Below are 24868 nucleotides of genomic sequence, written 5' to 3' on the forward strand. Positions count from 1 at the left end.
AACAGTGATGAAAGTGTTGCCAAACTCAAGCGTCAAAAAACTCAAGGTGAAATTCAGAGATTCATAAAAAATCACAGCTGCGGGATGAAATCCACTATCTCCCAAAAGTCAACTGTTGAGGAACTGAACAAACTTGCTGATTGATGCATGTTTTTTTAAAGGTGTGCAATCCTTTGAATTCATAAGCAATTAGTTCATGAAGTCTGCAAAGCACAGGAACGTGGAAACTTTTAGTCAAAGTTATGAAGAGAAATTGGATTTTCATGTAGTAAGAACAAAGGTAGACGTATTTAAAGCCTCCTCTATGTCACTGTTGATCCCTGGTGGGGATTTCAGCTCGAGTAAGAGACGGAATTGTATAAATGAATTGAGCAGAGACCGCATCTTGCTGTTTCAATAACAGCTAAGGAACGATGGCGCCTGGTCTCCAAAATTTCATGTAATGAGCACAATGTCTTGAAATGCAAATGCATGTTCCCCTAAATGAAAAGTGTGAGAGCTGTTTTCCCTCTCACTAAAAAGATACACAGGAGACTCGACTAAAAATAGGAAGACATCTGAGTTTGTGCTTGCGTGGAGTAGTTGGGTTAGGGAACGGGCATGTTGTTTTTTTTAGTTTTTCACGACGGCAGTAATCAAGACTCATCTCCAAACAGACAGAAAGATGTGTTTTTTTGTTCTGAGTAAAGACTTCATTTTTGGCAGACACTGTTGTGAGAATGCTTGAACAGTATGTTTTTGAAACAAGGCATTCATGAGCTTTTTTTTTTTTTTTTCAAGCTGGCACAAACACAACTACAAGTATCACACAGTAGCAGCCGAGAACAGCAGGAGGCTGATGAAACACACGGACAGCTCGGAGTCATATTCCAGACAGGTGACCTTGATCAAAGAGATCAACAACCAAGTTTCAAAAGTTAATCAGGGAGATGTAAGTGTTGGTTGTCTTGTCTGTCTGATTGGTATACTGTCACTGTTTCTCGTAGTTTTAAACGTATCATCTTCTCTGTATCTAATGGTGAGTTCATACTGATTCAGAAATGGTGTAGATTTTCATTAAAAAAATGTATACATGTTTAAGAAGCAAGATGTGAGATAGATGCATCCCATTAATCCAGCCATCCAGATATACCTAATAATTCACTTTTTTGTCTACATCTGTAAATTTTGTAATTACTGTACATAGCACAGACTCTTGCACTTTCTGCTTATTTGCACTTCTGGTGAGATGCCAAACCTCATTTCGTTACTCTATACTTGTATATGTGTAATGACAATAAAGTTGAATCTCATCTCATCTCTCATCTCATATACTGAATTCATCATAAAATGATCTTATTATATCATCACACATTAAGGAAACATGCCATGTTGAAATGCTGCTTCTCTGACAACAACACAGCAGCCTGTTTGTCTTCCTTCTAAGTTTTGATTCCGGTGTTGAATTTGTCGTTCCTGTTTCGACCAGAGAAGGGAGGCAGTTTTATTTTTTGGGCAAAAATCAAGAGAGACATGTTTTAGTGTTGTTGTCTTACCTACTCTTTTTAAGATGCTTACAAGCTACAGGACATTGCACTTCATCACCAGCCAAACAAACGTATTTAGTTTTATTTTGAATAAGGATGTTTTGAGCTGTATAATGGTAATACATTCAGCATGGCTTTTTTGTATTCTCCTAAGCACATGGATTTATTCTGCACTACGCTGACCATCTTTCATGTTACAAAGATTCACATCTGGATCATGGTTTGAAAGAAACTGAACTGTGTTGAGTGCATCAGTCACTTGTTTTGTGTGCTGTGTCTGCTGTGCTGTGTCTGCCTGTATATCTGTTTTAATTATATCTAACTAACTGTAGCTGAATTCCTCTCTGTTCAACGTGCAGAGAAATGGTTGGGTTTTTCCTCTTTATTTTCTTACCTTTTTGACAGTGTCCAGCATGCTCTTGCCTCCCTGCCATGGTTTGGAGTTCTTCCGGATGCAGCTCAGACTGGCCATGCTGTGCCACTTCCTGTCCTCCAATTTTCTGTGGAAGGTGTTGGCCAGCAACAGCACAGAATCGTAGATGTAGCGGTTGGTGATCTACGAGGGGGGGAGAGACATGACAAGAAAGTCAGTCGGCAATACAGAGAGAGAGAGATAATCAAGGATGAGAGGATGATAAGATACTTCTGCATAATGCTGATCAAGTTGAAAACAAGAAACTGACTCCATCATGATTTCCGAGTGATCAAAGTCTTGGATCCATGTGCTCCAGTTATGAAGTCTAGTTTAAAAAGATGGACTGACACAGACATGCAGATTTTGGTAATAAGATGGAGAAATAGGCCAAACGCTTTCAAGCTGAAATGTTATCAAAACTAAATACTTCACTCTCATTAATATCCATCAGCACTTTGATCATAAACGGGGGCTTTGCTTTGCAGCCTCCCACTTTACCTCCTCTATCCTCCTGTTTCATCTAAAACAGGACATCTTTGCACACATGCACTCCCCGCACCCACAGACACACACTCACTCAGAGGAAAAGCAGGGTGACATTAATTAAAGCGTATTGATGGGTACTTGGCACCAAAGAATGAGGAAGAGAGAGGTGGAAAAGATAAGGAGAGGAGTTTATTCAGTCTGTGATCGATCATTACGTGATTTACCCGGCTTCTTGTCTCCATGTAGATGAGAAAATAATAAATAGATTGACTACTGCAGTTAATCATAAATAATAACCATGGCATTTCTACTCACAAGACAGTTACTGATGGTTTTGTCTTCTTTCCAGAGAAATAAACATTCAAGTTCAGCTCAAAACATTTTTATTGCATGGTAAAGCTTCTGATGTCAAAATAATCCAGAGATCAATCATTTAAAGACTTTTTTTTAACATGAATGTGAAAGGTCAAGATTGCATAAATCGGGATTTGGTCATTAAAGTGCTGAAGAGCTTGTTGCACTTATTTAAAAATAAAACTCTATTGTATAGCAGAGATAACCTTTCCTGACACGACGTTTTCAAGGAATCATTAAATTTGCGATTAATCACATTTGATCACAAGTTTGAGGTTATGTTATTTCGCATTTAGGAATAAAAATTGTGAGACTCGGTGGTGTGGTGGTTGGTGTGCGCGCCCATTGAGCGAGACTGTGGCCCCCCAGACGGGTGGCCCGGGTTCGAGTCCAACCTGTGGCTTATTTCCTGCATGTCATTCCCTAATCTCTCTCTCTCTCCCTGGTTCCAGACTCCATCCAATATCCTATCTCATCAATAAAGGCACAAAAAGCCCAAGAAATAAATCTTAAAATAAATTGTGAGGCTTCTATTTTACATTTTTGTACCTTCTTAAACTGAGAGTACTTTACTTGCTGTTTCAATTCATCCTGCTTTTATTTTGAAAAAAAGTACTGTAAGAATTCCAAGGTTTAACGACATTAACTTAACCACAGAAAAAGTAACTCATTACGGATCAAAAACATTAAGAAAACAGCTAAAGAGGTAAGTTAAGAGAGTAAAATGTTTGATGTCATGAGGTGGATATTACTTTTGACTCGTCAGCTGAGCTGTTTTGAAGTTTATTTTAATGATAATGAGACATTCAAAGATGCAGCAGTGTCGTTCTTTTCCATCTTTGTGAATACAGGAGACACTGCTAATGCTAATTCACAGTGCATGGCATATGACTAATCTTGATTTAAAAAAATCAATGCATTAATTTCAGACCTTAATGAATCACGACTAACTAGTTAATGCTGACAGCCTTAATGTAAAGTTTATAAAGACACACAAGCATGTCAATTTTGTTTTATGAAAACATCTTTATTCCATAAGTTTTCATCCAAACGTGACAAAATGTGTTTTAAAAACTACTTTTGACTTTTCGTTCACTTTCTTTGCAAGAATCCATCCTTCCACATCTCTGTCTGTCTCGTTCACTTGCTGTCTTTTTTCCATCAATCATTCTGTCTCACTGTCTCACTGCCTGCTGCTTTTTCTCAGAAAATTAAAGTGAAAATCTACCGCTCTATGGGGAGCTTCAATGATCAGTGGGCTCTGCACACTCCAAGCGAACATTATATGGTGTGTGTGTGTGCGCGTGTGTGTGTGTGTGTGTGTGTGTGTGTGTGTGTGTGTGTGCGTGCGTGCATGTGTGTGTGTGTGTGTGGTCAGCCTGAGTTGATATGCTTCAGTGCAGTGTGAAATTGGTCTTCTGGGCCACTCTCTGACCGCTGAGCAGATCTGCTTCCTCTCTCTCTCTCTGTCTCACTAAAATTCACCCACTCACAAACCCACGCACACACACAGACACACACAAACGCACACAAACACACACACACTTGATATCAACATGAACATGTGTACAACCCTGTTTCAACTGTGCCTCTCTTTGCCTGATACACAAAAATTGTTTGTCTTCGACTGAAATGAGCCACACTCACGCACACGCACGCACGCACGCACGCACACACACACACACACACACACACACACACACACACACACACACACACACACACACACTCTGTCCCTCCACAGTGCAATGAATGCTCACAGCCTTATGCCTGTGGTCAAGTTGACAAATAATGGATACGTTGGAGGGGTTGATTCCTGATAATAGCTTTTTACACTTGAGGAGCACTTGATGCATATTAGAGCACACAAGTAGAGCTTTATTTACATTACTGAATGCTTCAGGGCTTCTCAAGTTAACAATGTTGTCGCATTAAAGAGCTAGAGTAGTTTGCATTGCAAGTCTCCAACCTATGGGCTTCAATCAACCTTTTGATTTAAATAGTGTTTAAAATGAAATGTATGTATTTAGCTGATATTTTCATTTCATTATATTATAGGACTTTAATCCATTAAAAAACTAATAACCATTTTTATATCCCGCTTCTGATTATCGTGGGTGTAGACCTGGAGCACAACTGTCTCTGGACTTGAAAGGCAGATACCCACATAAACATTAAGAGCACGTCTCTGTTTTTCTATGTATTTCCAACTTTCATCAAATGTGTTCCCTCAGGGGCGTATGCATCCACATAAATCAACAGCACATTAATTCAATTTCATTTTTTTGTCTTGACACATAAATAAGAGTGTGTTCCCTTTTCTCCACTCTGTTTGACGGCAGCTTGATGAGTCACACACACACACACACACAAGTAGGGGTAATAATTGCATACATATTGCCACCCCAGGGGACATGTAAGTAAATAAATAAATGTGGAAAAACAAACAAATATTTATATATATAAAGCCCAAGAAATGTGAAGGCGGAGGAAATAAACTGTCCCTGTGTTTTTCTATGACCAGACTTCAAGATGAATTGTGTAAACTCAGATAAACACACATAAGGATGTGAGCCAGCTTTTCCCAAAGTGATTAATGTTGCAGGTGAAAAAAGCAGCTTTATGTAATGTTGAGGCTTTTGGATTGGTAGACAAGTTAACCTGTCAAACTAAAAGAACAGGAGCAGTTTTAAAATGGACAGAAATGGAGCAACTGAGCTGCTTGTAATACATTACTAATGTTAGACTCTTTACAAAATTATCCCCCAGAGGACACCGTTAAAACATAACACAAAGAAAATGTGAGAGTTTTCCAGAAGATGTGGGCATGAACAGCATGTAACTCTGCATCACAGGCACACCACACACACATCAGTTCTGCTGATTTATGATGGTTGAAGAACTCGACTACACTGGATGTGCTGAAGTTACAACTTCTTGTTTCTTTTTGTTCTCCCCTGAATCTCAAGGTGTGGAGACATAATCTACAGGTACACATCCTCCACAAAACTCAGGCATCTTGATCCTGTTCATCGTTCTGTTTTAAGATGTATTATTGGTGAAGAATATGACACACATCGTTGTATGATTGTCTTCCCTCCACGAGGTCAGAAATGGAAAATTCTGCTTTTTGTTATTCTGCGCCCTGACTCCTGGAATAAGTTACAGCAGCTGACGTAAATGCACTTTATCTTTCGGACATTTTAAGAAGAAGGAAATTGTTTTTTTAAACTCTTAACCTCTGTTTCTTTCTGTTTTACATTAGTGTACATTTTAATTCCCTTCCTTTTATGTTCTTCCACACCAGATTTTATCCATCTTCTAATTGTTTTTTAATTGCTCCTGTTATTTGACTCTGTATCATTCTAAAAGAGTGTTGCACCTTAATCAACTCTTAAGTATAAATAAAGGTTGATTGATTGATTGATTGATTGATTGATTGATTGATTGATTGATGGATTGATTGATTGAATGTCCAAGTGGTTAATGGCAATTAGCCATCAATTGACAATATTCCTCTTGGACAACCTTCTATGCTTTTAGTAAAATAAACTTTTTGATGTCATGCTCTTCAGTGGATTTATTTCCTGTTTTCTGATCTGCTCTTGAGTTAGGCTAGCATCAAATCCCTATAGCCTGAACTGGCTCTGATGCTATTGGCTGAAACCTTTTGGCGAAAAGGGAACACCTTTCCAGCTCACTATAAGAGCACCCCAGCAGCATAAATTAACTGTCAATCATTGTGTCTGATTATGTATGTTGGTATAAAAATTGTTACAAAAATTACACATATTTTAAATCGAGACATCTGCATATTGAAATGACTAAAAAATACATAGATCTAATAAAGTGAGAGTCAAATACTCTGGCACTGATGAGGTGCCATTGAGCAAGGCATAGCACCCTCAACTGCTCTTAAATGTGTACCCCCTCACTCTGAAATCTTGTATCATGTTCGCAAAACAAAGTGTAAACCATGGACTTTCCCTTTCGGAGATTAAAAGTAAACCTCATCCTCATTCTTCTTCTTCTAAAGGCTGCCAAACCTAAACTTTCAGCTATCTAATGTTGTTTTAACATATGTTAACTTGCTCTTACCTCCAGCTGCTGAGACTTGGGGTTTTTAGGGTCACAGAGGGACGTGTTGATCCTGTGGTTGTGTTTGACGCAGCGCTGAGTCGCATTCTGGGGCATGGGGAACGTCTGCCGCACCAACGTCAGCCGGCCGATTGACTTCATGACTAACTCCTGCAAGTCGTAGTCGGAGAGCTCCTGAGATGGTGGAGAGAGGAGTAGGATGGTGGTGGGGATGTGATGGGTTGAGGCAGAAGAATGAGGGGGGGGATAAGTAACAGAGAGGAGAAAAAATCAATTTCAACATCTCAAAACCTCAAACAGAAACCACAATAGAAACTTGGTTTGATACAACTCCATAAGAACCGCATTTCTCTAATTTATACACGAAAGACATTCTTCAAAAGCTTTAGACCTTGTTTTATATGCTCTACTTGCTCTACTTTCAACACACTGCGGAAGTCAAAACTATTGTCTGCATCGTCTGGGAAAATACTTATGAGGTATGAAAGGTACATGTCAGCAGATGGAAGCAAGCAGAGGGGAGTAAAAAGCATGAATCTGTGTGAGTTAGTGAGTGTGTGTGTGTGTGTGTGTGTGTGTGTGTGTGTGTGTGTGTGTGTGAGCTTGTTGTATTCATACATGTGTGTTTGCACGTACTCTACATGTCCTTGCAAAACCTTGGGGAGGAATCATTGCTAATTTTAGCCCTAGGACACAATATCGCTCCCTTTCTCCATCCATGGATATCCATCCATCCTCCGCGAGTGCAGAGGGTCAAGATGAGACGAGATGAGAGCTGACGTTTATCGTCCCTGGTGGAGGTAACACCAACCACCAACCGAGGCAGCCTTTGCTTTCTTTGTACACTTGTGCACTGATTGTCTGGGTTTGTGTGTGTGTTTTTTGAAAGCTTTGTGTGTGTGTGTGTGTGTGTGTGTGTGTATGTGTGTGTGTGCAGGCCTTCCTATCACGTAAAATCCATTTCATTTGAACAAGGCAGCCCGCTTGACAGGATGGATGGTGCGCTGCGTGCAGACTAAACACATTCATAAACCATCACACACACACTTCATATTAGTGCTAATTTTTATCAGATGTTAATTAAGGTTCACTAAGACTTATTCATTCTCATGGGATGTGATCAATACTGATTAGATTTACATATAGGCTGTACTCATCGATTTTAATTGGGCTGTGTATATTGCCCTGGCTTTGTATGTGCCAGTGTGCATGTGCATCTCAAATTGATTTGAAGCTGTCGAAAAGCATCTACACTGGCTTTCAAATCTAATTAAATTTCTGAAAATAGGCAGGGAACTGAAAATATGGATCTACAGTTGACTCAAATGATTAAAAAAGATAAAGCTGATAAATGGGTAGATATGCCTTCAGGAAGAATTGGGAGGGGGGGGGGGGGGGTAGAACGTGGGAGCAATTGGAAGCTGGTTGCTTACATTAAAACAAAAACCCTGAGGGGAGCTGAAACACAAAGCTAACCAAAAGAAAAAAAGGTGCAGGACAGAGTGAAAGCTGAAAATTGCTAAAAAGGCAGATCTGTGGGCCAAAAGAGAATTAAGATTCACAGCAGGCAGTCAAGGGCATGTGAAGACACATCGGCAGACAAGTGAGTACAGCGCTCGGACTCAAACTCACACAGATATGGATGTACCAATGCACATTTACACACCAGCACACAAAGAGAAACACTAAAAGTTCAAGGTCTAAAACATGTTGTCTAACACTGGGGTGCAAAGGGATATCAGGTGTGTCTAACTACATTTTACTAAATTAAGTGCAGGGCACTGAGAGACTGGGTTAAGTCGCATGATTATGCATAGGTGTGTTTTGGGTGTAATATTCATCAAACCAATCAGACTGCCAGCCCTCACTCCCCTTTAAGAGCTGCAGGTGTGCACGCAGACTGGACTGATATTTAATGTAAGTTAATACCATTTTTCAGTCTTTATTCTGAGATACTATTTTTTTCCTTTTTTTAAATAACCAATAAACTATGCAGACAACGTAAATAACAATGAGAGCTGCAGTTCTGTATTGACTCCATTTTAAACTCGTCAAAAAGGGTGTAGGATGAAGTGAAAAACTTCTAGTCCAACCCCCTTTTAGTTTTAAAACTTGATCAAATAATCCAGAGCCAAGTTTACAAATCTCCAGCTGGCACATTTAACTTATCTCCTTTCATTGTGCCTTTGATTACACAGAACACACACAGGACATGTATGAAATGTGTTGAATGTTGATTGAAGATAAACACACAGTTATTCTTAGAACATCAGAAACGATTAGCACCTTTCTAAATCAAAAGAGACAACTCTGCATCAGGCAACAAAGGCATATCCTCATTAATTAGCCCATTAAAATCTCCAAACACACTGACAGGATAAAAACAGGATCTATGGTAACTAATGTGCCTGATAATAAATAAAGGCAGCTCTGCGATGTGTCTATGTGTGTCTAACGGGCAGACTAGAAGTCCGTGAAAGAATCTATTTATGAATGCCCATCATGTGTCTGCTAAAGCAGGAACATACTGACCAATGGAATTTAGACTTTCGACCAGGTTTAAGTTGGTCTAAGGAGCAGCTGATTTCTACATCTTCCAGATAGGACTGGTAGGGTTGACGGACATTAAAAAAAAAAACTATATAGAGAAAATCCATGCTCTCTCTGATGGTCTAGTTTGCTTGAAGTGCTAGATGCCCAGTATGCCAAAAACACCCGGTTGTCGTACTGATTTGAAAATAATCTAGAGTATGCATCAGACCAGTCTTCTTTGCATACTGTTTCCCACAATGCAAAGCAACAGATCAGAGATCTTTTTTGATGCTCATCATGAAAATCTAAATGTATTACTTGTCAGCTTTTTCCAGACCGTTGGTGGATGCTACACTGTGATGGCGTTTGCCTTCAGCTGCGCTGTTGTTTTAATTCCACATTCAAAGACGTTAAAGCAGCTTAGCTGCAGCCTAGAATACTGCAAAATAACCACCGACTGACAGTCATACTTCATACTACTGTTGAACACAGCATGAAGTACATACCTACAGCAAACTATGTTAGATAGTAGTATAGGATCAAACCATGCTGTCACGTTTTTGGGTTCAGGTACACACTTGGCATTGACTTCATGTGTAGCTTCTCCCATAACTTCCCACAGGCCTGTTTACTGCCTCTCTGCTTCTCCAATCAAAGATCAAAATAAATCATGTCAATCATGTCAAGTGTTGAGTTAGAATGAAACCTAATGAAAATAATCATAGTTGCCTTATTACTGTATTGTCAGTTTGGGAAAATCTATCATCACACCTATTCATCGTCATATCTGCCTTGTTTTCAATGACCTATTCAATCATTAAGTCCTAATCAGCATTTGAACAGAAGTAGCACGATTGGTAATCTATTTTCCCCAAAACAACTTTTTTTTAAAATGTTTTATTATTCTGTCCTGATAAGTTATTGCTCCTCAGTTCTGTGCTTCAAATCTAACCAATTGACATCAGAGGCATTGGGGAAAAACACTCCCAAAATACCCAGGAGCTCATAAATGGAGTGAATCATGAGTTGTTTACTCCATAAACTTCAAGTTTTGGTCTGCAGGCGTCTCCACTGGCCTTCACCCATCACCTCTCCGTCCTTTCCTCAATTCCCCGAGAGCGCCAGATCCTCACCTGCAGTTTTTTATTTGAAAATAGGAGTCAAAAGCAGAAAAAACATCCCTCAGCATCAATTCTTTGCGGCACTTCATCCCTGACCCCATACTTTGTCCTTCGCCCTTTCTCTTCTCATCCCCTCCCGCTCCCTCTCCCCACATCTTCCCCAGAGACAACAAATCCCCCTTTCTCTCTTCTAATCTGCAGATGAAGGAGGGGAAAAAAAGATGGTTTTATTTATTCTTTGACCCTTTCTTTGCCTGATCGCCCCTTTTTTCTCTGAGAACACAAAATCCCTCTGTTTTGCTTGTATATAAAAGTTCAAAGTTGGGAAAAACAAAACAAATCTGGGAAAGCACATTCACTTTTGGCAGTTTTAATCAACAGCTACTAGAAGTTCTCTGGCTTTCTTTCTTCTCTGTCACCGTCTTGTTTCTGTGCTAGTACTCCATGTTCCAACACATCCAGACAGGGCAAGTTTCATCCAGACTGGACATTTCTCCATATCTTTAAATATCAGATGGCGATGAGGGATACAGCGAAAGAAGAAAAGGATGAAGTGTGAGAAAAAGAAATAAACACACGGAAAGCTAACTACAAATTAGGAAAGACCAATGACCATGAGCATTTTGCAATAGCAAAACTAACACAGGACTTAGTATCATATACCAACAATTCTACTTTAACTTATAACATGAAGATACTGATGTTTGAATTTTCGTCTTTTTTTATTTTTGTTCCATTTAGCATATAAATGCTTTTTTCATCGAGTTTTATTTTGTTAATTTTATCTATTAATAATACCACTTTTTCAAGTTTCACTATGCTGCTCCGGGAGATGCTTCACTGTTTCTTCCTCAATGATAATAAAGACTTGAATGTTCCACATCAAGAGCAAACAGAAGGAGACCGTGGATAAAGAAAGTCTTACATTTGCCTTAAACAAGGCACTAAACATCCAACAGCTCCAGGAGAGCAGCTTAGCATCATCAGTAGTCTGAGATGGCTGCAGTCACACTGGGAAACTTCCAGCTGTGCCCAGACAGTGAACAAATGTTAACTGGATCTCCCTCTGCTTGATTCTCCTCTGGAAACAACAATCTCCTTTAGTTAAACTAAGAGTAAAGCCGACAATGACTGTGACCTTGAGTATGTTTCCAGTGGCATTGACCACGGTACATTTTTGGACTTTGTGTAATGGGTTTTGATGTGGTTTCATTGACCTAATGTTTGCAAATAAACCTTGGAAGACCGCATAATCCTTCAATTACATTCAAAGCATGAAAATCCCCCAAATTCCAGTTTCATGGCTCTCACTGGGTATCATGCAGGGATGTGTTAGGAGCCAAAACTGACAGAAAAGCCTAATCTGGTCTCATCTCATTACCATGTGCTCAGTCCCTCGTCAGACAAAAAGACAGAAATGAAAAGACGGAGTGAAAATGATGAGCAAACCGCTGTGAACAAAGATTAGGGATGATAGCATGACAGCGGACGAAGGACGATGAAGATATTCAGAAAATGTGCGGTGGAGTTCTCCACCAAACTTAAGAGAATGAGAAGCCATGAGTGTCCCTTATTATTTCCCCCCTCATCCTCATCCTCTCATCCTGAGCAGAACGAAGGAGATGTGGAGAGAAAGGATGATCAATTATGAACTGTGAACTCCCCCTCAGTGGGACTGTCTGACTGCTGGCTGTAGATAAAGCAGAATTATGACAACCATACAGTACCCCCTCATCCATAATAAACCACAGGGAGGGAGAACACTTCCCCACACAGGAATATTCATTCTCCAAAGAGCCAGTACTCGAAGACATTACGTATGACAAAATATCATCGCCGCTCATCCATTTTAAACACTCTGCTAGAGGACTTCACGTATAAAGCCCGTGGAGGGAATATTGTGTCTTCTTCCAAATAGTGTGTGACTGAATTTTAATCTTGATCTTGATGGATTAAGACACTGCATCATTAAAAAGAAGGCTGCAAACCTTTCCCTGATATCTTTTTAATGCATTTGTGACTTTTACTACACTTTTGAGTGAATGGGAGGGAAAGAGAACGGAAAAGATGGAGCCTGCTTTCTCATGAATGCATAAAAAGGGCTTAGCAGATACATAAATATTTAATCTCACTTGATTCCTTCTGACTTTTCTTTGTCTATAGCCCCCCCCCCCCGTTGTTGAAGTCATCCAAACACAGTTTGCATTGAAGCTGTTCTATATTCTAAGCTGGCCAGCAAACTGGATGTGGCCCAAACAAAAGTTTCTGAGCAGATTTTATACATCTGTTATCTTCTCAAAATAATCTGGGAAAATATAATCCGACATGTACCACAGTATGCCAAGTTAATTAACTGAAATGAATGTCAACGTACACCGGTGTTAGGGTTTAAAGAATGACCGCGTTATCTGCCCACTTTCAGACAAATGTGTCCGTAGGTGTCGTAAAGACACATATGATTTGTATTTTTGGCATTACAATAAAAGAACTGAGCAAAGTGGCATTCGTTAGGACACTTTCCATTTTCATCATCGCTTGTAACTATGGTAACCACAGACGGATTTGGCTAATAGTCACTTTTTTTAATGTAACTCTGGTATTGTCAAACACAACAAAAACATCAACATTTTGCAATGTCAGGAGATTTGAGTTCTTTAGATACATGATGTATTGAACATTTACAAATACCACAAACTTTTTTGATATAGGCTATCACCATTGTCTTTAGACTCAAGGTGCTCCGGAAGTACTTACTGTCAAGCAGCATTTCAAAATAAGAGCGCCCAGTGTACAGGAGGTGGCCAGTTTATTTGTTGATTTGTTTATTTGGATCTCCATTAGTCACTACCTTAATATCACCTACTCTTCCTGGGGTCCACTTGTACAAACATGAACTCAAAATCCACACAAATTAAATTATTAAAAAACCAAGACGGAAGAGAAAAAGACAAAAATAGGATACATTTCGGCACAATAACAGGCAAAGTACAAATCAAGACAACAGTGTTGGACAAATCTTATAATTATTGTTTATACTTAAAACAGTGGTCCGCGATCTATCTTACCGTGTAAGAGCTGGATTTGGACATTACCAGAAACTGAATTGACTAGAAGTTAAAGGTTTCGATGATTGTTTTTCAAATTAACGTCAACATTAAAAATAAATCATAAAATTAACAACAATAATTAATGATTAACGGTCCCACCGGATTATTGAGCGTGCCCAACTCTATCAGTGCTGTAGAATGGAAGTTTAAAAGTGTATTAGGATCCCTTACTATTTATTCTGTTTGCAAATAAGTGGAATGACTTCACTTTCCCTTCACGTTGTTCTTTTTCTCTCTAATCTTTTAAAGCCTTTTCCTCTTTTCTCTTTGCTTCACCGGCTCTCGTCTCTTCTTCTTTTAACTTGTAGACATCTGTTGTTTCTTCTGCTTTAATCTCTCTTCCCCTCTCCTCTTCAGTATGCACTGTTATTTTTCTCTTATCTCTCAAAGTTATAGTTGCAAAATGACCTTGACTTCTCCTGGGAGTTTAATAGTTTGAGCAGTTGGGATGAATATCAGTGACTAGGCTAAATTAGCAGTTCAACTCATTCAGATACCATTTATGGGAATAGGCAGGCAACGTTTTTTTCTCTGCTCAAGAACTTAGAAACCATAAGGTGAAAAATATTTGTGCAATATTGCACCATTGGTGGAGGTATGTGTGGAATCGTTGTGTTGTGCCAAAGCACGGCTAACATGACAAGAGAGAGAGAAAAGATTTTAACCTTCAGTCCTGCCTTTGACCCTTTCCTGTCTGCTCCTATACTGCTCATTCTGCTCAACTGGTTCCTGCTGTGTTTTAAATGACGATTTACACTGTGCTGTGACCTTTAGTCGGGAGAGTAACAGAGCGTGTGAGAGAGCCTGGTAGTGTCATCCCAAAAACATGACACTTTACACTTCTGAGAGAAGGGGCTGAGTTACTGTACGGAACATTGAGTCCAAAATGTCAAGTGATGTACTAAATAATGTGACTGACTTACAAGAACAACACCTTCTAAATGAACACTACTGGCCTCTAATGTTAGCTGGTAGGCTTTTTCGCCCTAAGTAGGAGTTTTAAGGTGCCAACGATTGTCTGTTTGCAATGATTCGACGATATCATGACGGTATCACATGCTGGCAACTAGCCAATGGAATTATGAGATCTCTCTAATTAGGAGGCATGTCCACAAGGGGTGGCCAATAAGATTCCATTAGGACCCATGCTACTACTGGTGTCACTCCAAATTCCAAAACAAAGATGGACTATTTGTCACGTCAGAGGCGTGGCTTGTGTTAAAATTAACCAATAACAGTCTATCTGTAGCTTAGTGGTTAGTACGCGCTCCATGTATGGAAACTATAGTCCTCCATGCGGGGTTCATATCCAAACTGTGGCTTCTTTCCCCACATGTTATTCCCCACTCTCTCTCTCTCTCCCCGATTTCTGACTCCATCCACTGTCCTGTCCCTCTAAAATGAAGGGCATAAAAAGCTTAGAGTGCTGTTAGCAACACGAAAACTTCAGAACGTTTTCAGGGGTTTTGTGCAAATGTGCAAAGGTTAAAAACATATCTCTATGAAAAAACCTGAATGTAAATATGTAAGGAAGATATGATTAATGAAGATAGGAAAGGTAATTAAATGCCAATCATTAATGTATGTGTACACATACTTCCTGCCACCTTTGCATAGTTTCTGAGTTAGGACATCCCGGACATAAAAAGTTTGGAGACGCCCCTGTTAAAAAAAATATGAAATTGGCAGTAAGCAGCTTTAACATTCCAATGGAAAAAAAACAACCTGATGATGCTGGTTTGAAACTGTTTCAGACCTGATGAGTTCTCTCTTTTTAAAAAAATAAATACATAAACGTTTATATTTAATATTGTTAGTGACATACAATGATCAAAAAATTAGATTTTTACCGTAATTTGAATTAACTATTTTAACATAGCGTAGCTTTAGTATAAAAACATACTTCAGTTAAATTCTCTCATTGTTTAAACATTAACGAGTGGAGGGATCTGCTGGTCTGTCAGGCTGCATTTCACCCCAGCTTCCTCAAAGACAGCAGGTACAAAGTGTTACAGGTTACATGCTGTTAGACATAGAAACAGGCTGCAGAACAACATGTTAACCCTCCCAGAAAACAAAGCACAGAGCAGGCATGCCGCCTGGAAACCTGAAGAGTGTAAGACAAAACCAGGATGCAGAACAATATGAACGCTGTCTTTTACACATTTAGATGTGAACAGAGCGTACCAGGCAGTCAGGTGATGATTGACTGCCCAGTCGGCTGCTTGACATTGCCATCTGCCAGAGTGTATAAAGACAGTCTGCTAGGACTGAAAAGTATGAGACATATTTTGTGTAACGAAATCTGCAGTTTTTACATGAAGTCTCATAGTGTTACATTAAAGAATGCAATCTGTTTCAATTAACAGAGGAGACACATTTAAGTGGCGATCCTGCTGTGACGTCAGTAACAAAAACAGAGTCCTCCTTTGAGTGAGATTAATCTACATGTCTACCTATGATAAGTCCGCCATCTTCATTTAAGTGCATGTTCAAGGCTTTTTATGTCTCTCTCACTCCCTACCAGTATTAGCATTGGAGAAAATTCAAAAAACAACTCGAAGAGGTTGTATGGAGTACACGCTGGGATTCTGACAATGTTACTGCAGCCTGTCATCCTTCCAAGAGAAACCTTCAAATAGCAAGACTGACATTTTAAAAGCGAACATCAGAAAATAATGATCGTCTGTCCCTGCGGCATTAATGGATGCCATGCATGCTAACATTTGGTTAAAAAATGAAATGCTTTCTGTGGATAAGTGAGCGAGTAAAAGGACTTGTGAGCCGCGTAGCATTGACAGCATTTACAAGCTGTAGTTCAAAAATGGGACAAAGAGAGAGAGAGAGAGAGAGAGAGAGAGAGAGTGAAGTAAACCAAAGCATCTGAATATCTTGTCTTGTTTTTCTATCAAATATGGGTTTTCCTCTTTTTTCTTCCCTTAATACATCCACTTGTGTATGTGGTTGTTTTTATGAACTTGTTGGTGTGCATGCGGGCATGCGTGTGTGTTTGTGTGTGTGTGTGTGTGTGTGTGTGTGGTAGTGTGGCCCTCCTGCTGTGGACTGCCAGTTCACTATAATGCCCAAGGGAGATGAGACACAATGCATTAGCTGTAAGTGCACTAGAATCCCAAAAACACACACACACACACACACACACACACACACACACACACACACACACACACACACACACACACACACACACACACACACACACACACACACACACACACACACACACACACACACACACACACACACACACACACACACACACACACACACACACACACACACACACAAATGTAGCTGATCCTGCTGTTTCCGTAAAGGGCCCTTCTCATGATGCAAGATCAAAGATGTGATCCTTTTTGAACATTACCATGAAATAACAGCCAATATTAAAGTTTAATTATTTTTCTAATGACCAAAGGGAGCCTGATCAGCAGAGATGAAACAATAGGATGAACTCATGAGCTAAAATGTACCATGATACTGGGTTCAAGATTCGCATTTCATCACAATTTCCACATTTTATAGAGATATGCTATTTAAGTCAACTCATAAATAAATGTGTTTTTATTCCTCTCCAGTTCTCTATCTTTGCAGATTCTTCATAATTTAAAGGTTTTATAGTTACTACTAAAATAATGCAGATTTTTATTTTTGAAAAAGGGACATTTCCTACAGAACTTCCTTGAGATTTAAAACCAAATTGCTACAAATGAAGAAAATATATGTTGGCTAGAGCACAAATAAATATGTAAGTTAGTACCAAACTTTATTTATGTAGCACCTTTCACAGTTACATTTCACAAAGTGCTCAGCATACAGAAATAGATAAGGAACATCTATTTAAATAAAAAAAAAGGTGCAGCTTGTGTTTCTGGCCTTAAAGCACAGAAAGCTTTTAAGCTACTGACCCATTAAAAAAAGAAAAAAACTTTGTGTTAACTTTTTTCAGTTATGCTTTGGAAAAGCCGGGTCACTAAATTGGCGCTATCGAGTTACTCATCAGCCCACATCCTTAAGACAGTGATCCTCTGTGGCTCTTGCCCTTGTTTGGGCGTGGAGTGTTTCAAATCGTCTTCCCGCTTTATATGTTTTTCCGCTTCTCAACAGAGCGCTGTTTACGGGCTGAATCATGTTGGTCGAGCTATTTGTGCAGCTCACCGGTCATTTACAATATTTGCACTGTTTTTGTCTTGTCTGCTCACTGCTTTGAGACCAAACAGCTAGGTGTTTGTTCTAGCCTGACTCAACCTAATCACCATAGACAATAGGGCATGGAGGAAGAAAGCCCAAGCCACCAAGCCCTTCCAGAGAGGGGGCGTGGCCAGACTTAGCTCATTTACATTTAAAGCTGCAGACACAGAAACAGCCTGTTCTGAGCAGGCCTGAAATAGAGGGGTTTATAGGCATGATAAAATACAGGATCAGAGTGGATCTTTGGCAAGAAACTTCCAGGACATTTTTTAGGGTCCCCTGAAGCTTATTTAAACTTCATCAAAAGGAGTATAATATGTGACCATGTATTGTTTAATCCTTCTGATAAGCAAGTGAGAACATGGGTGAGACAAACATTACAGGAGGGAACTTACTTTGTAGACTGTCAGTGTTTGTCCTCCTCAGTCAAACAAGGCAGCTCTTAATAATTAAGTAGATATACTGATTTAGACTGTGAAAATATGAGCTCATAAACAAGAATTCTACCAAAGTCACCTTTCTCCCAACTTCTGTTTGTGTACAGCGGCTCCATCTGTCATAAGTTTAGAGGATAAGGTATATAAAATCTTTACTGTATTGTTTTTCCCATTGCTCACTAAAATGAACATAATTGTCCTTGGTCATCAAGTTTGGTGTGTTATTGGCTGAGCTGAAACAAAAGGAGTCGAAAAAAAAAAACACGTTCAAGCCCCGTTCTCGTCAAAGACTGAAAACAATGCAGAGATTGAAGAGGCTCCGAATCCAAACCCATAAATATTCTCTGGATAATTGAAACAATAAGATGAACTGAAGGCCCCTTGAGTAAGGGATCCATAAATCATTTCCACGGCACTTACCTCATTAATCAGGATCCAGTGACAATCGAAGGCTACCAAGTTGGTCTCCACCACCTGCAACACAACAAAACACAGAAGATTTAGATTTAAAGGGACAGGATGCTATTTCTCCTGCAAAGAATAAAGGGTTTATGGAAAGATTAAACTTTTCTCATTTTTAGGAGACAAGAAGTCTACTTGTGTTTTATATCAATATATATGTGTCTTCCATATTTAAATACAGGTTCTTTCCTGGTTCAGACAATGTAAGGCATGGTAACTTTACTGTGAGTATTACGGAAGAGAACATTATGGAAATGTGCAAGGCTGAACCGCAGTGTGTTGAACTCGGCATAAGTGATTTAAGAGAACTCGTATCAAAGGTGCTCAAGGTATGATTCAAGAAATCTTTTCAAACACATGCAAATATAATGCAGCTTGTTTGTGTGTGACGGAACACTCACAAACACCCACACAAACGCACACTTTAATCTCAACATTAGAGCTTCTCACACCAATTTACACACCTTTGACAAACTTCTGAGGGGACACACCTCACCCTCTTTCTCCTGCTTTGCCGACTTCTTAGTCACACACACACAAAGCTACAAATACACTGCCTTAAAATATTTTGTTTCAACACAGGGAATAAAACTCTCCCATGAATTGTTAATGCTGCAAATGAAATATTTATAAGAGTCAACTCCTAACCAATGACTACATAATTGTTAAACACTGCAGCAAGGACACTATGAAACGGTGCCGACTCGATGAGAGAGACAGCGAGTGCACACAAAGGGAGGACACATTAGGAGAGCCAGACAGAGCTACAGCATGTTCGTACATAACTTTATGTTGTGAAGTAATATGGAGAGACCGTTCCTCCTTCAGTTCCTAAAGCATTGGGGTGAAACATTTTGTTTGTTGTAGTTGTTTTTGCTCATCTTGTGTTTTAACATTTTAATCTTACCTCCTGTGCTTCCTCATTTTAAATTCATGAAAGCGTCTCCTCAGTTCATCAGCATACCTGCTTTTCAGAGTCCTTTCCTTAAGGCTTATATTCTACCTTGTGCATGGATTGTGGTGTATGGGGGGGATTGTGTGTCTGTAAAGCACTTTGTGCTGTATTATTATTGTATGAAAAATGCTGTACAAATAAAGTCTGATTACATTCTTCCTTCCTTACCATACCCTGCCTCCTTTCTATGTACCCCATAAAACAGAGGTCAGGAACACATTATGAGAACAGCTACTTACTGACGTCCATATTCCATTTGCACCCAGTTAGAAAATGATTCACTTTTAATGATTAGAAAATGTGTTTTTAGTTTTGCCTTTTTTACCCAAAGGGTAAAGAAACATATAGACAGAGCCATGAACTCATGAATTTAAGTTTATAAATGTACACTAACAACAATAATCAAAGCAAAAGAAGAAAATGTGAATCTATAAGCTCTGTGAATACGAGTATATGGGTGTTCAACATCTATTTTTAAACCTGTTTTTACACTCAGAGCAATTATATTCCTAATATTCTATACAACTTGGAAGTGGTTTAGCCATGGATAAACAGATAATAATTCAAGATTTGGGGAGTAAGAGAACAGCAGTTAAACATGTTTTTAGTTATCTTTTGTAACATGAGAAACAGTTTTTTTGCCAGATAGGAATAAATCATCTGTCATTGTTAGCCCTATAAGGTATTGAAAAATTGACGTGCAAGTACAACAGTGTACAGGTGTGACCATGTGCTGGGGTGTGCGCGTCAGTATCTTGTTGAATGAAAGGAGGTCCATGTACGGGCGGAGGTGTGTCTGTGACGTGTCTGCCTGTTTGTCTGAAGCGAGCCAACTGTTTGATCTTTGGGGAAATGCTGAGCGATGTGAGATCACTATGGGATCGCTGCCACATTAAAGAGAAACTTTGAGAGGTTGTTCTCTATTCAAACCAAATCCTTCCTTTCTGTCTCCGTCCATCATCTCCATCTTGTCTTCCACCTTTTATCTGATCCTCTCATCACATTCCATCTCTGTCATTTTGTTCCAAACAAAAACCCTGGGTTCAGTCTTATTACCTCGCTTTTGACTCTCCTTTTTTCAGAAACACTTGTTTCCGCCTCTCACCTCTTCCCCCCCTCATTTCCTCCTTCCCGACCCTTTAATTTTCCTCTCTCGTCGTTGCTCCTGCCTCACCCTTCATCCCATCATCTCTGCTCTCCTCTAATTGCTCGCTTCTCACTCTGTGACTGCACCCGCTTCTTTTCCTTCCCTCTCTCTTAACCCCTATCCTTCCTCTCCTCTCTGCACTCCTGGTGTAAAAATACAGTGCCACTCGTATATCATTAGCTATAATTGTCTAGGTGACTGTAGTGCCGTGTGCCATAAAACACTTTTTAGCCGTAAACAAAAGGCAACAGCTGGAGAGGGTGACGGAGCGTGGCTAATAGTGGTTTAATCTCCCACAGAGTCTCCATAAAACTTCATCATTATAACAGCGACGGCTGCCGTAAAACACTCTTACTACAGGAAACATTGTAACGACAGAGAGAGTGTAACGCATGGAGAGGGATGATGGAGAGGGATGCAGAACAAGATTTCTGCCATATTTTCTCCAACTCTACAGTCCTTTCTCCCACAGTTGAAATCTAAACAATGAGAATCATTAGAACTACTGGAGCCCTTTAATACAAAGCACAAACAATAAGCAGTAAGGAAGGGAGCGAGGTAACAGAGAGAGGAAAGGATGGAAGTTTTGCAAACTGTCGTCTCAACGTTCCTCCGCCTGTTTTGTTTCTCTGTCTAACTGTCCTTCCGTCTCCCATTCCTTTGGCGCTCATTAAGATGTTTAGACAATATTCACGAGGGCTTAAGTGCAAAGAAAGAAAATGCAAAACTGTGTGAATGGGATTTGGTAAATGTAAATATGTATATGCTGATGATGTTTGCTTGTATGTGAGGTTTTTTCCTTCCTCCCATTCTAACCTCCCTCTGGCAGCCGCCTGGACAGATGTTTCAAGCTAATTAGCGAAAGGGCAGACTCCTAACAGTAGATGTGACTCCATTGGGGTTGGAACAGTTCAATACTCCCCCCCCCCCCCCCCCCCCCTCTCTTTCTCTCACATACATATACTCGCAGGAAGCAGCTACAACGAACATCCCAGACTGCCTTGTCTGTGTGCATGAGCATTTGTCCACACACACAAACTAACAAACTACCGAGGCCTTGTTAACAACTCAATGCTAACATGGCAGGTAGGAGTCCCTGAGGCCTCGTTCCCCTTAATACCACCACAGGGATCACGCTGACCTCTACGACCAGCTCCACAAAAGCTTCAATTCTGCTCAGTTCTCACTCTCTGAAGTCACCAGATCAAATACACACACACACACACACACACACACACACACAGAGGTCCAGGACAAATCCAATCACTGGGTGTCAATATAAGTAAGCCTTTTCTCAAAGTCTCATAGGCAGACAGAGGACTACGGGCTGATCTGCAACATCGTACCACCATGGACCTCGCTCTCAAACGTGTTTCATAGAGTGGACCGCGATCAGGACAAACACCGGTTTGATCCTGTGGTGATCCCTGTCTACCTGTCACTCCTGAAGGAGGCCAACAAACAGAAAATCGTTGACTCTGCCAAGGCCCGGCTGACATGCAGAATTCAAGGTTTGCTGCTCATTCCAAGACCTGACTTGACAAGAGCAGGGCAGATTTATTAAGACTGCACATGTAAACACACATACATAAAAAGTAAGTAATAATTTGTACACATGTAAAGTTGATTTATTTTTCTCTATGATCAATCGTCTGTGCCTTGTATACACTGTTTAGCATCAAATGTGTTTATGGCTGTTTGTGTTTCTGTGTGTGAGAGAGGGAGTAAGAAAAATTAAATGCAAATACAAATATTGCCCAAGTACATTGTGGGGGAAGCTTGAAGAGGCAGAGTGGGCGTTGCTGTTGAATAAAGTGCTCCAAATTGAAAATTAGTTGTGTAATTTAATTTCATGCACTATTTGTGATGAAATCAAGCAAATAGCCCACAGCCCAGCCTCCAAAGTAGGAATATTCAAGCTTCACACTTAAACATGCAAGCACAAGCTGTGGAAGTACACACACACACACACACACACACACACACACACACACACACACACACACACACACACACACACACACACACACACACACACACACACACACACACACACACACACACACACACACACACACAATAATCACGAGAAAGAGCACCAGCACGCACACCCCTACTGATCTACTTGCACCGCTGCATTACCTCACAGTGTAGACACTGTCTGCTCAGAGAGAAGTTACTTTACCAGCAGTCCTATGTGTGGTGATGCATCCACTGATGACTTCAACATGCGCCATCAAAGCGCGCTTTTGGATTACTGTAATTATATTGTGTTTCTGTGTCTGCGGAGCTGCTTGCTGGGTTTAGTTGTCTGTGTCTGGAGCTTGAGGTGGGAGTGATTGATTCATGTTATCATCTTCAATCACTCATTCCACCTGAATGCTGCAAGATGCAAGACAAATAGAGAAACTAAGAAGTAGAGGGAAAAATGAGAGGAGGGTGGGCAATAAGGATGGGTGAATGGCGAGACAGAGGGAGAAGGGATGCTGATAGGAAAAGAAGAAAAATGTAGCTTGTGATTTGAGAACTGTAATCCCAAAGCATGTATTATCCCAACCAATGTTTCGATGTCTCTTTTCGAGCAGTTAATAAGGAATGGAAGAAACAATCAGGACTGACCTACTAATCAATGAATCAGTACTCAGGATGATGTATGACTTTACTTGAGGGGGCACCACCAGGGTAATTAATGATTCATTAATGGCTCAGTCACTGATTAAAAGTTAATCAGGGACTTCGAATGAGCAAAGTGATCACTCTGTCCATTTTAAGAATTTTTAAAAACAAATGATTATCTAATGATTTATTAATACAGTATATCTCAGTTGGGTTAATGTAAATGACCAATTAAGACCATTAAGATTAATTCCTCACTTGTTCCTTGGCTAAAACACACAATGTATGTGTTAAATCAATAGTTGCTGCTGAAATTTCCATTCCCACTTTTCTATCTTTGTATGTTTGTTCATCCATCACGCTGAAAGGAAAAAAAGATCCAATGAGAAAAGAGGGCTAATTTACTGAGGCCCTGCTTCGACATGCAGCCATACATCTTCCTTTTCTTTTTTTTCCCCCATGGATAATGAGTCATTTCTGCTTACTCCTCGAGTAGGAAAAGAAACGGCAATGTCATCCCAAAATAATACGATAAAAAGTAGAGTGTAAATTAATAAACAGGGTAAAGTCATATGGATGCAGGTCCTATTGGGGCTTCCATACTAATTAAATGAAATACAATGTACATTATATTTGTTGTAAGATGCTTTGCATTGAGCAGACACAACAACTTTAAATGTAATACAATTGACCCACCGCTAACGCAGCAGCAGGAAGAATTTGAGGTTCAGCGTCTTGCCCACTGACACTTTGACATGTGACTGCAGGAGCTGGAGATCAAACCTTCAGCCTTTAGGTTGACAGACCATCAGCTATTTAGCAATTAGCAACTATGTTAGCTCTCTGCACATTCCTCCTGTGTTCCCTTCCACTCTCCGTCTATGTTCCACGTTTTCAACACACATTTCTCAAAAGTCGGTCACTGATCACAATAGAACACGACCATTTGTACGAAAAAAGGAGAGCAGCGATCCCCACACCCTCACCTTTAAATTTAATTTAACAATATCTCTCTCCCCTTCAATCCCTTTTTTTTGCTTTCCCTGTTTATGAAATGAGCATTGAGTACATGCTAGCTGCGGCACTTTCGCTCTGATAGATCACAAAGGCTGTATGCCACTGCTGCCATTAAGGCTTAATGTCACTCGCCTCACTCATGCTTCTCCCACTGTGTGCCTTATGCATTACTGATTGTGTGTATCTTGATGTCAAGTACGTAAACAGTGTGTGAAGAAGACCTTGTTAGGTAGAGGGCCGTACATCCTGCCACTGCTGTACTCTGTGGATTCTCATACATGGCAGAGGAGCAGTGCTGATATAGCATGCAAACAGGCAAACATATACTTGTACATGCACCAACAGGCACTCCATTGGCACGTATTCTGTATGTGCTAAGACCGCTA

At 40.0% G+C, this 24868-nt stretch overlaps 1 protein-coding gene across 5 annotated transcripts in view; it reads right to left on the reverse strand.

Moving 5' to 3' along the window:
• The window catches only part of grid2 (glutamate receptor, ionotropic, delta 2), a 519407-nt gene that overhangs the window by 169109 nt on the left and 325430 nt on the right, over positions 1 to 24868 (reverse strand). For all 5 annotated transcript variants that reach the window (XR_002278273.2, XM_065950252.1, XM_020643448.3 and 2 more), the window contains exons 5-7: positions 18706 to 18759; positions 6880 to 7053; positions 1921 to 2082 (exon numbers count right to left, since the gene is read on the reverse strand). Coding sequence is in view for 4 of the 5 variants with exons in the window: in XM_065950252.1 (XP_065806324.1) it covers positions 1921 to 2082; positions 6880 to 7053; positions 18706 to 18759 (390 nt within the window). In the remaining variant the exon portion in view is untranslated. The remainder of the gene's footprint in view (positions 1 to 1920; positions 2083 to 6879; positions 7054 to 18705; positions 18760 to 24868) is intronic.

The sequence above is a fragment of the Labrus bergylta genome, chromosome 2 (genome assembly GCF_963930695.1).
Source record: "Labrus bergylta chromosome 2, fLabBer1.1, whole genome shotgun sequence".
In the NCBI taxonomy this organism is placed as follows: domain Eukaryota; kingdom Metazoa; phylum Chordata; class Actinopteri; order Labriformes; family Labridae; genus Labrus; species Labrus bergylta.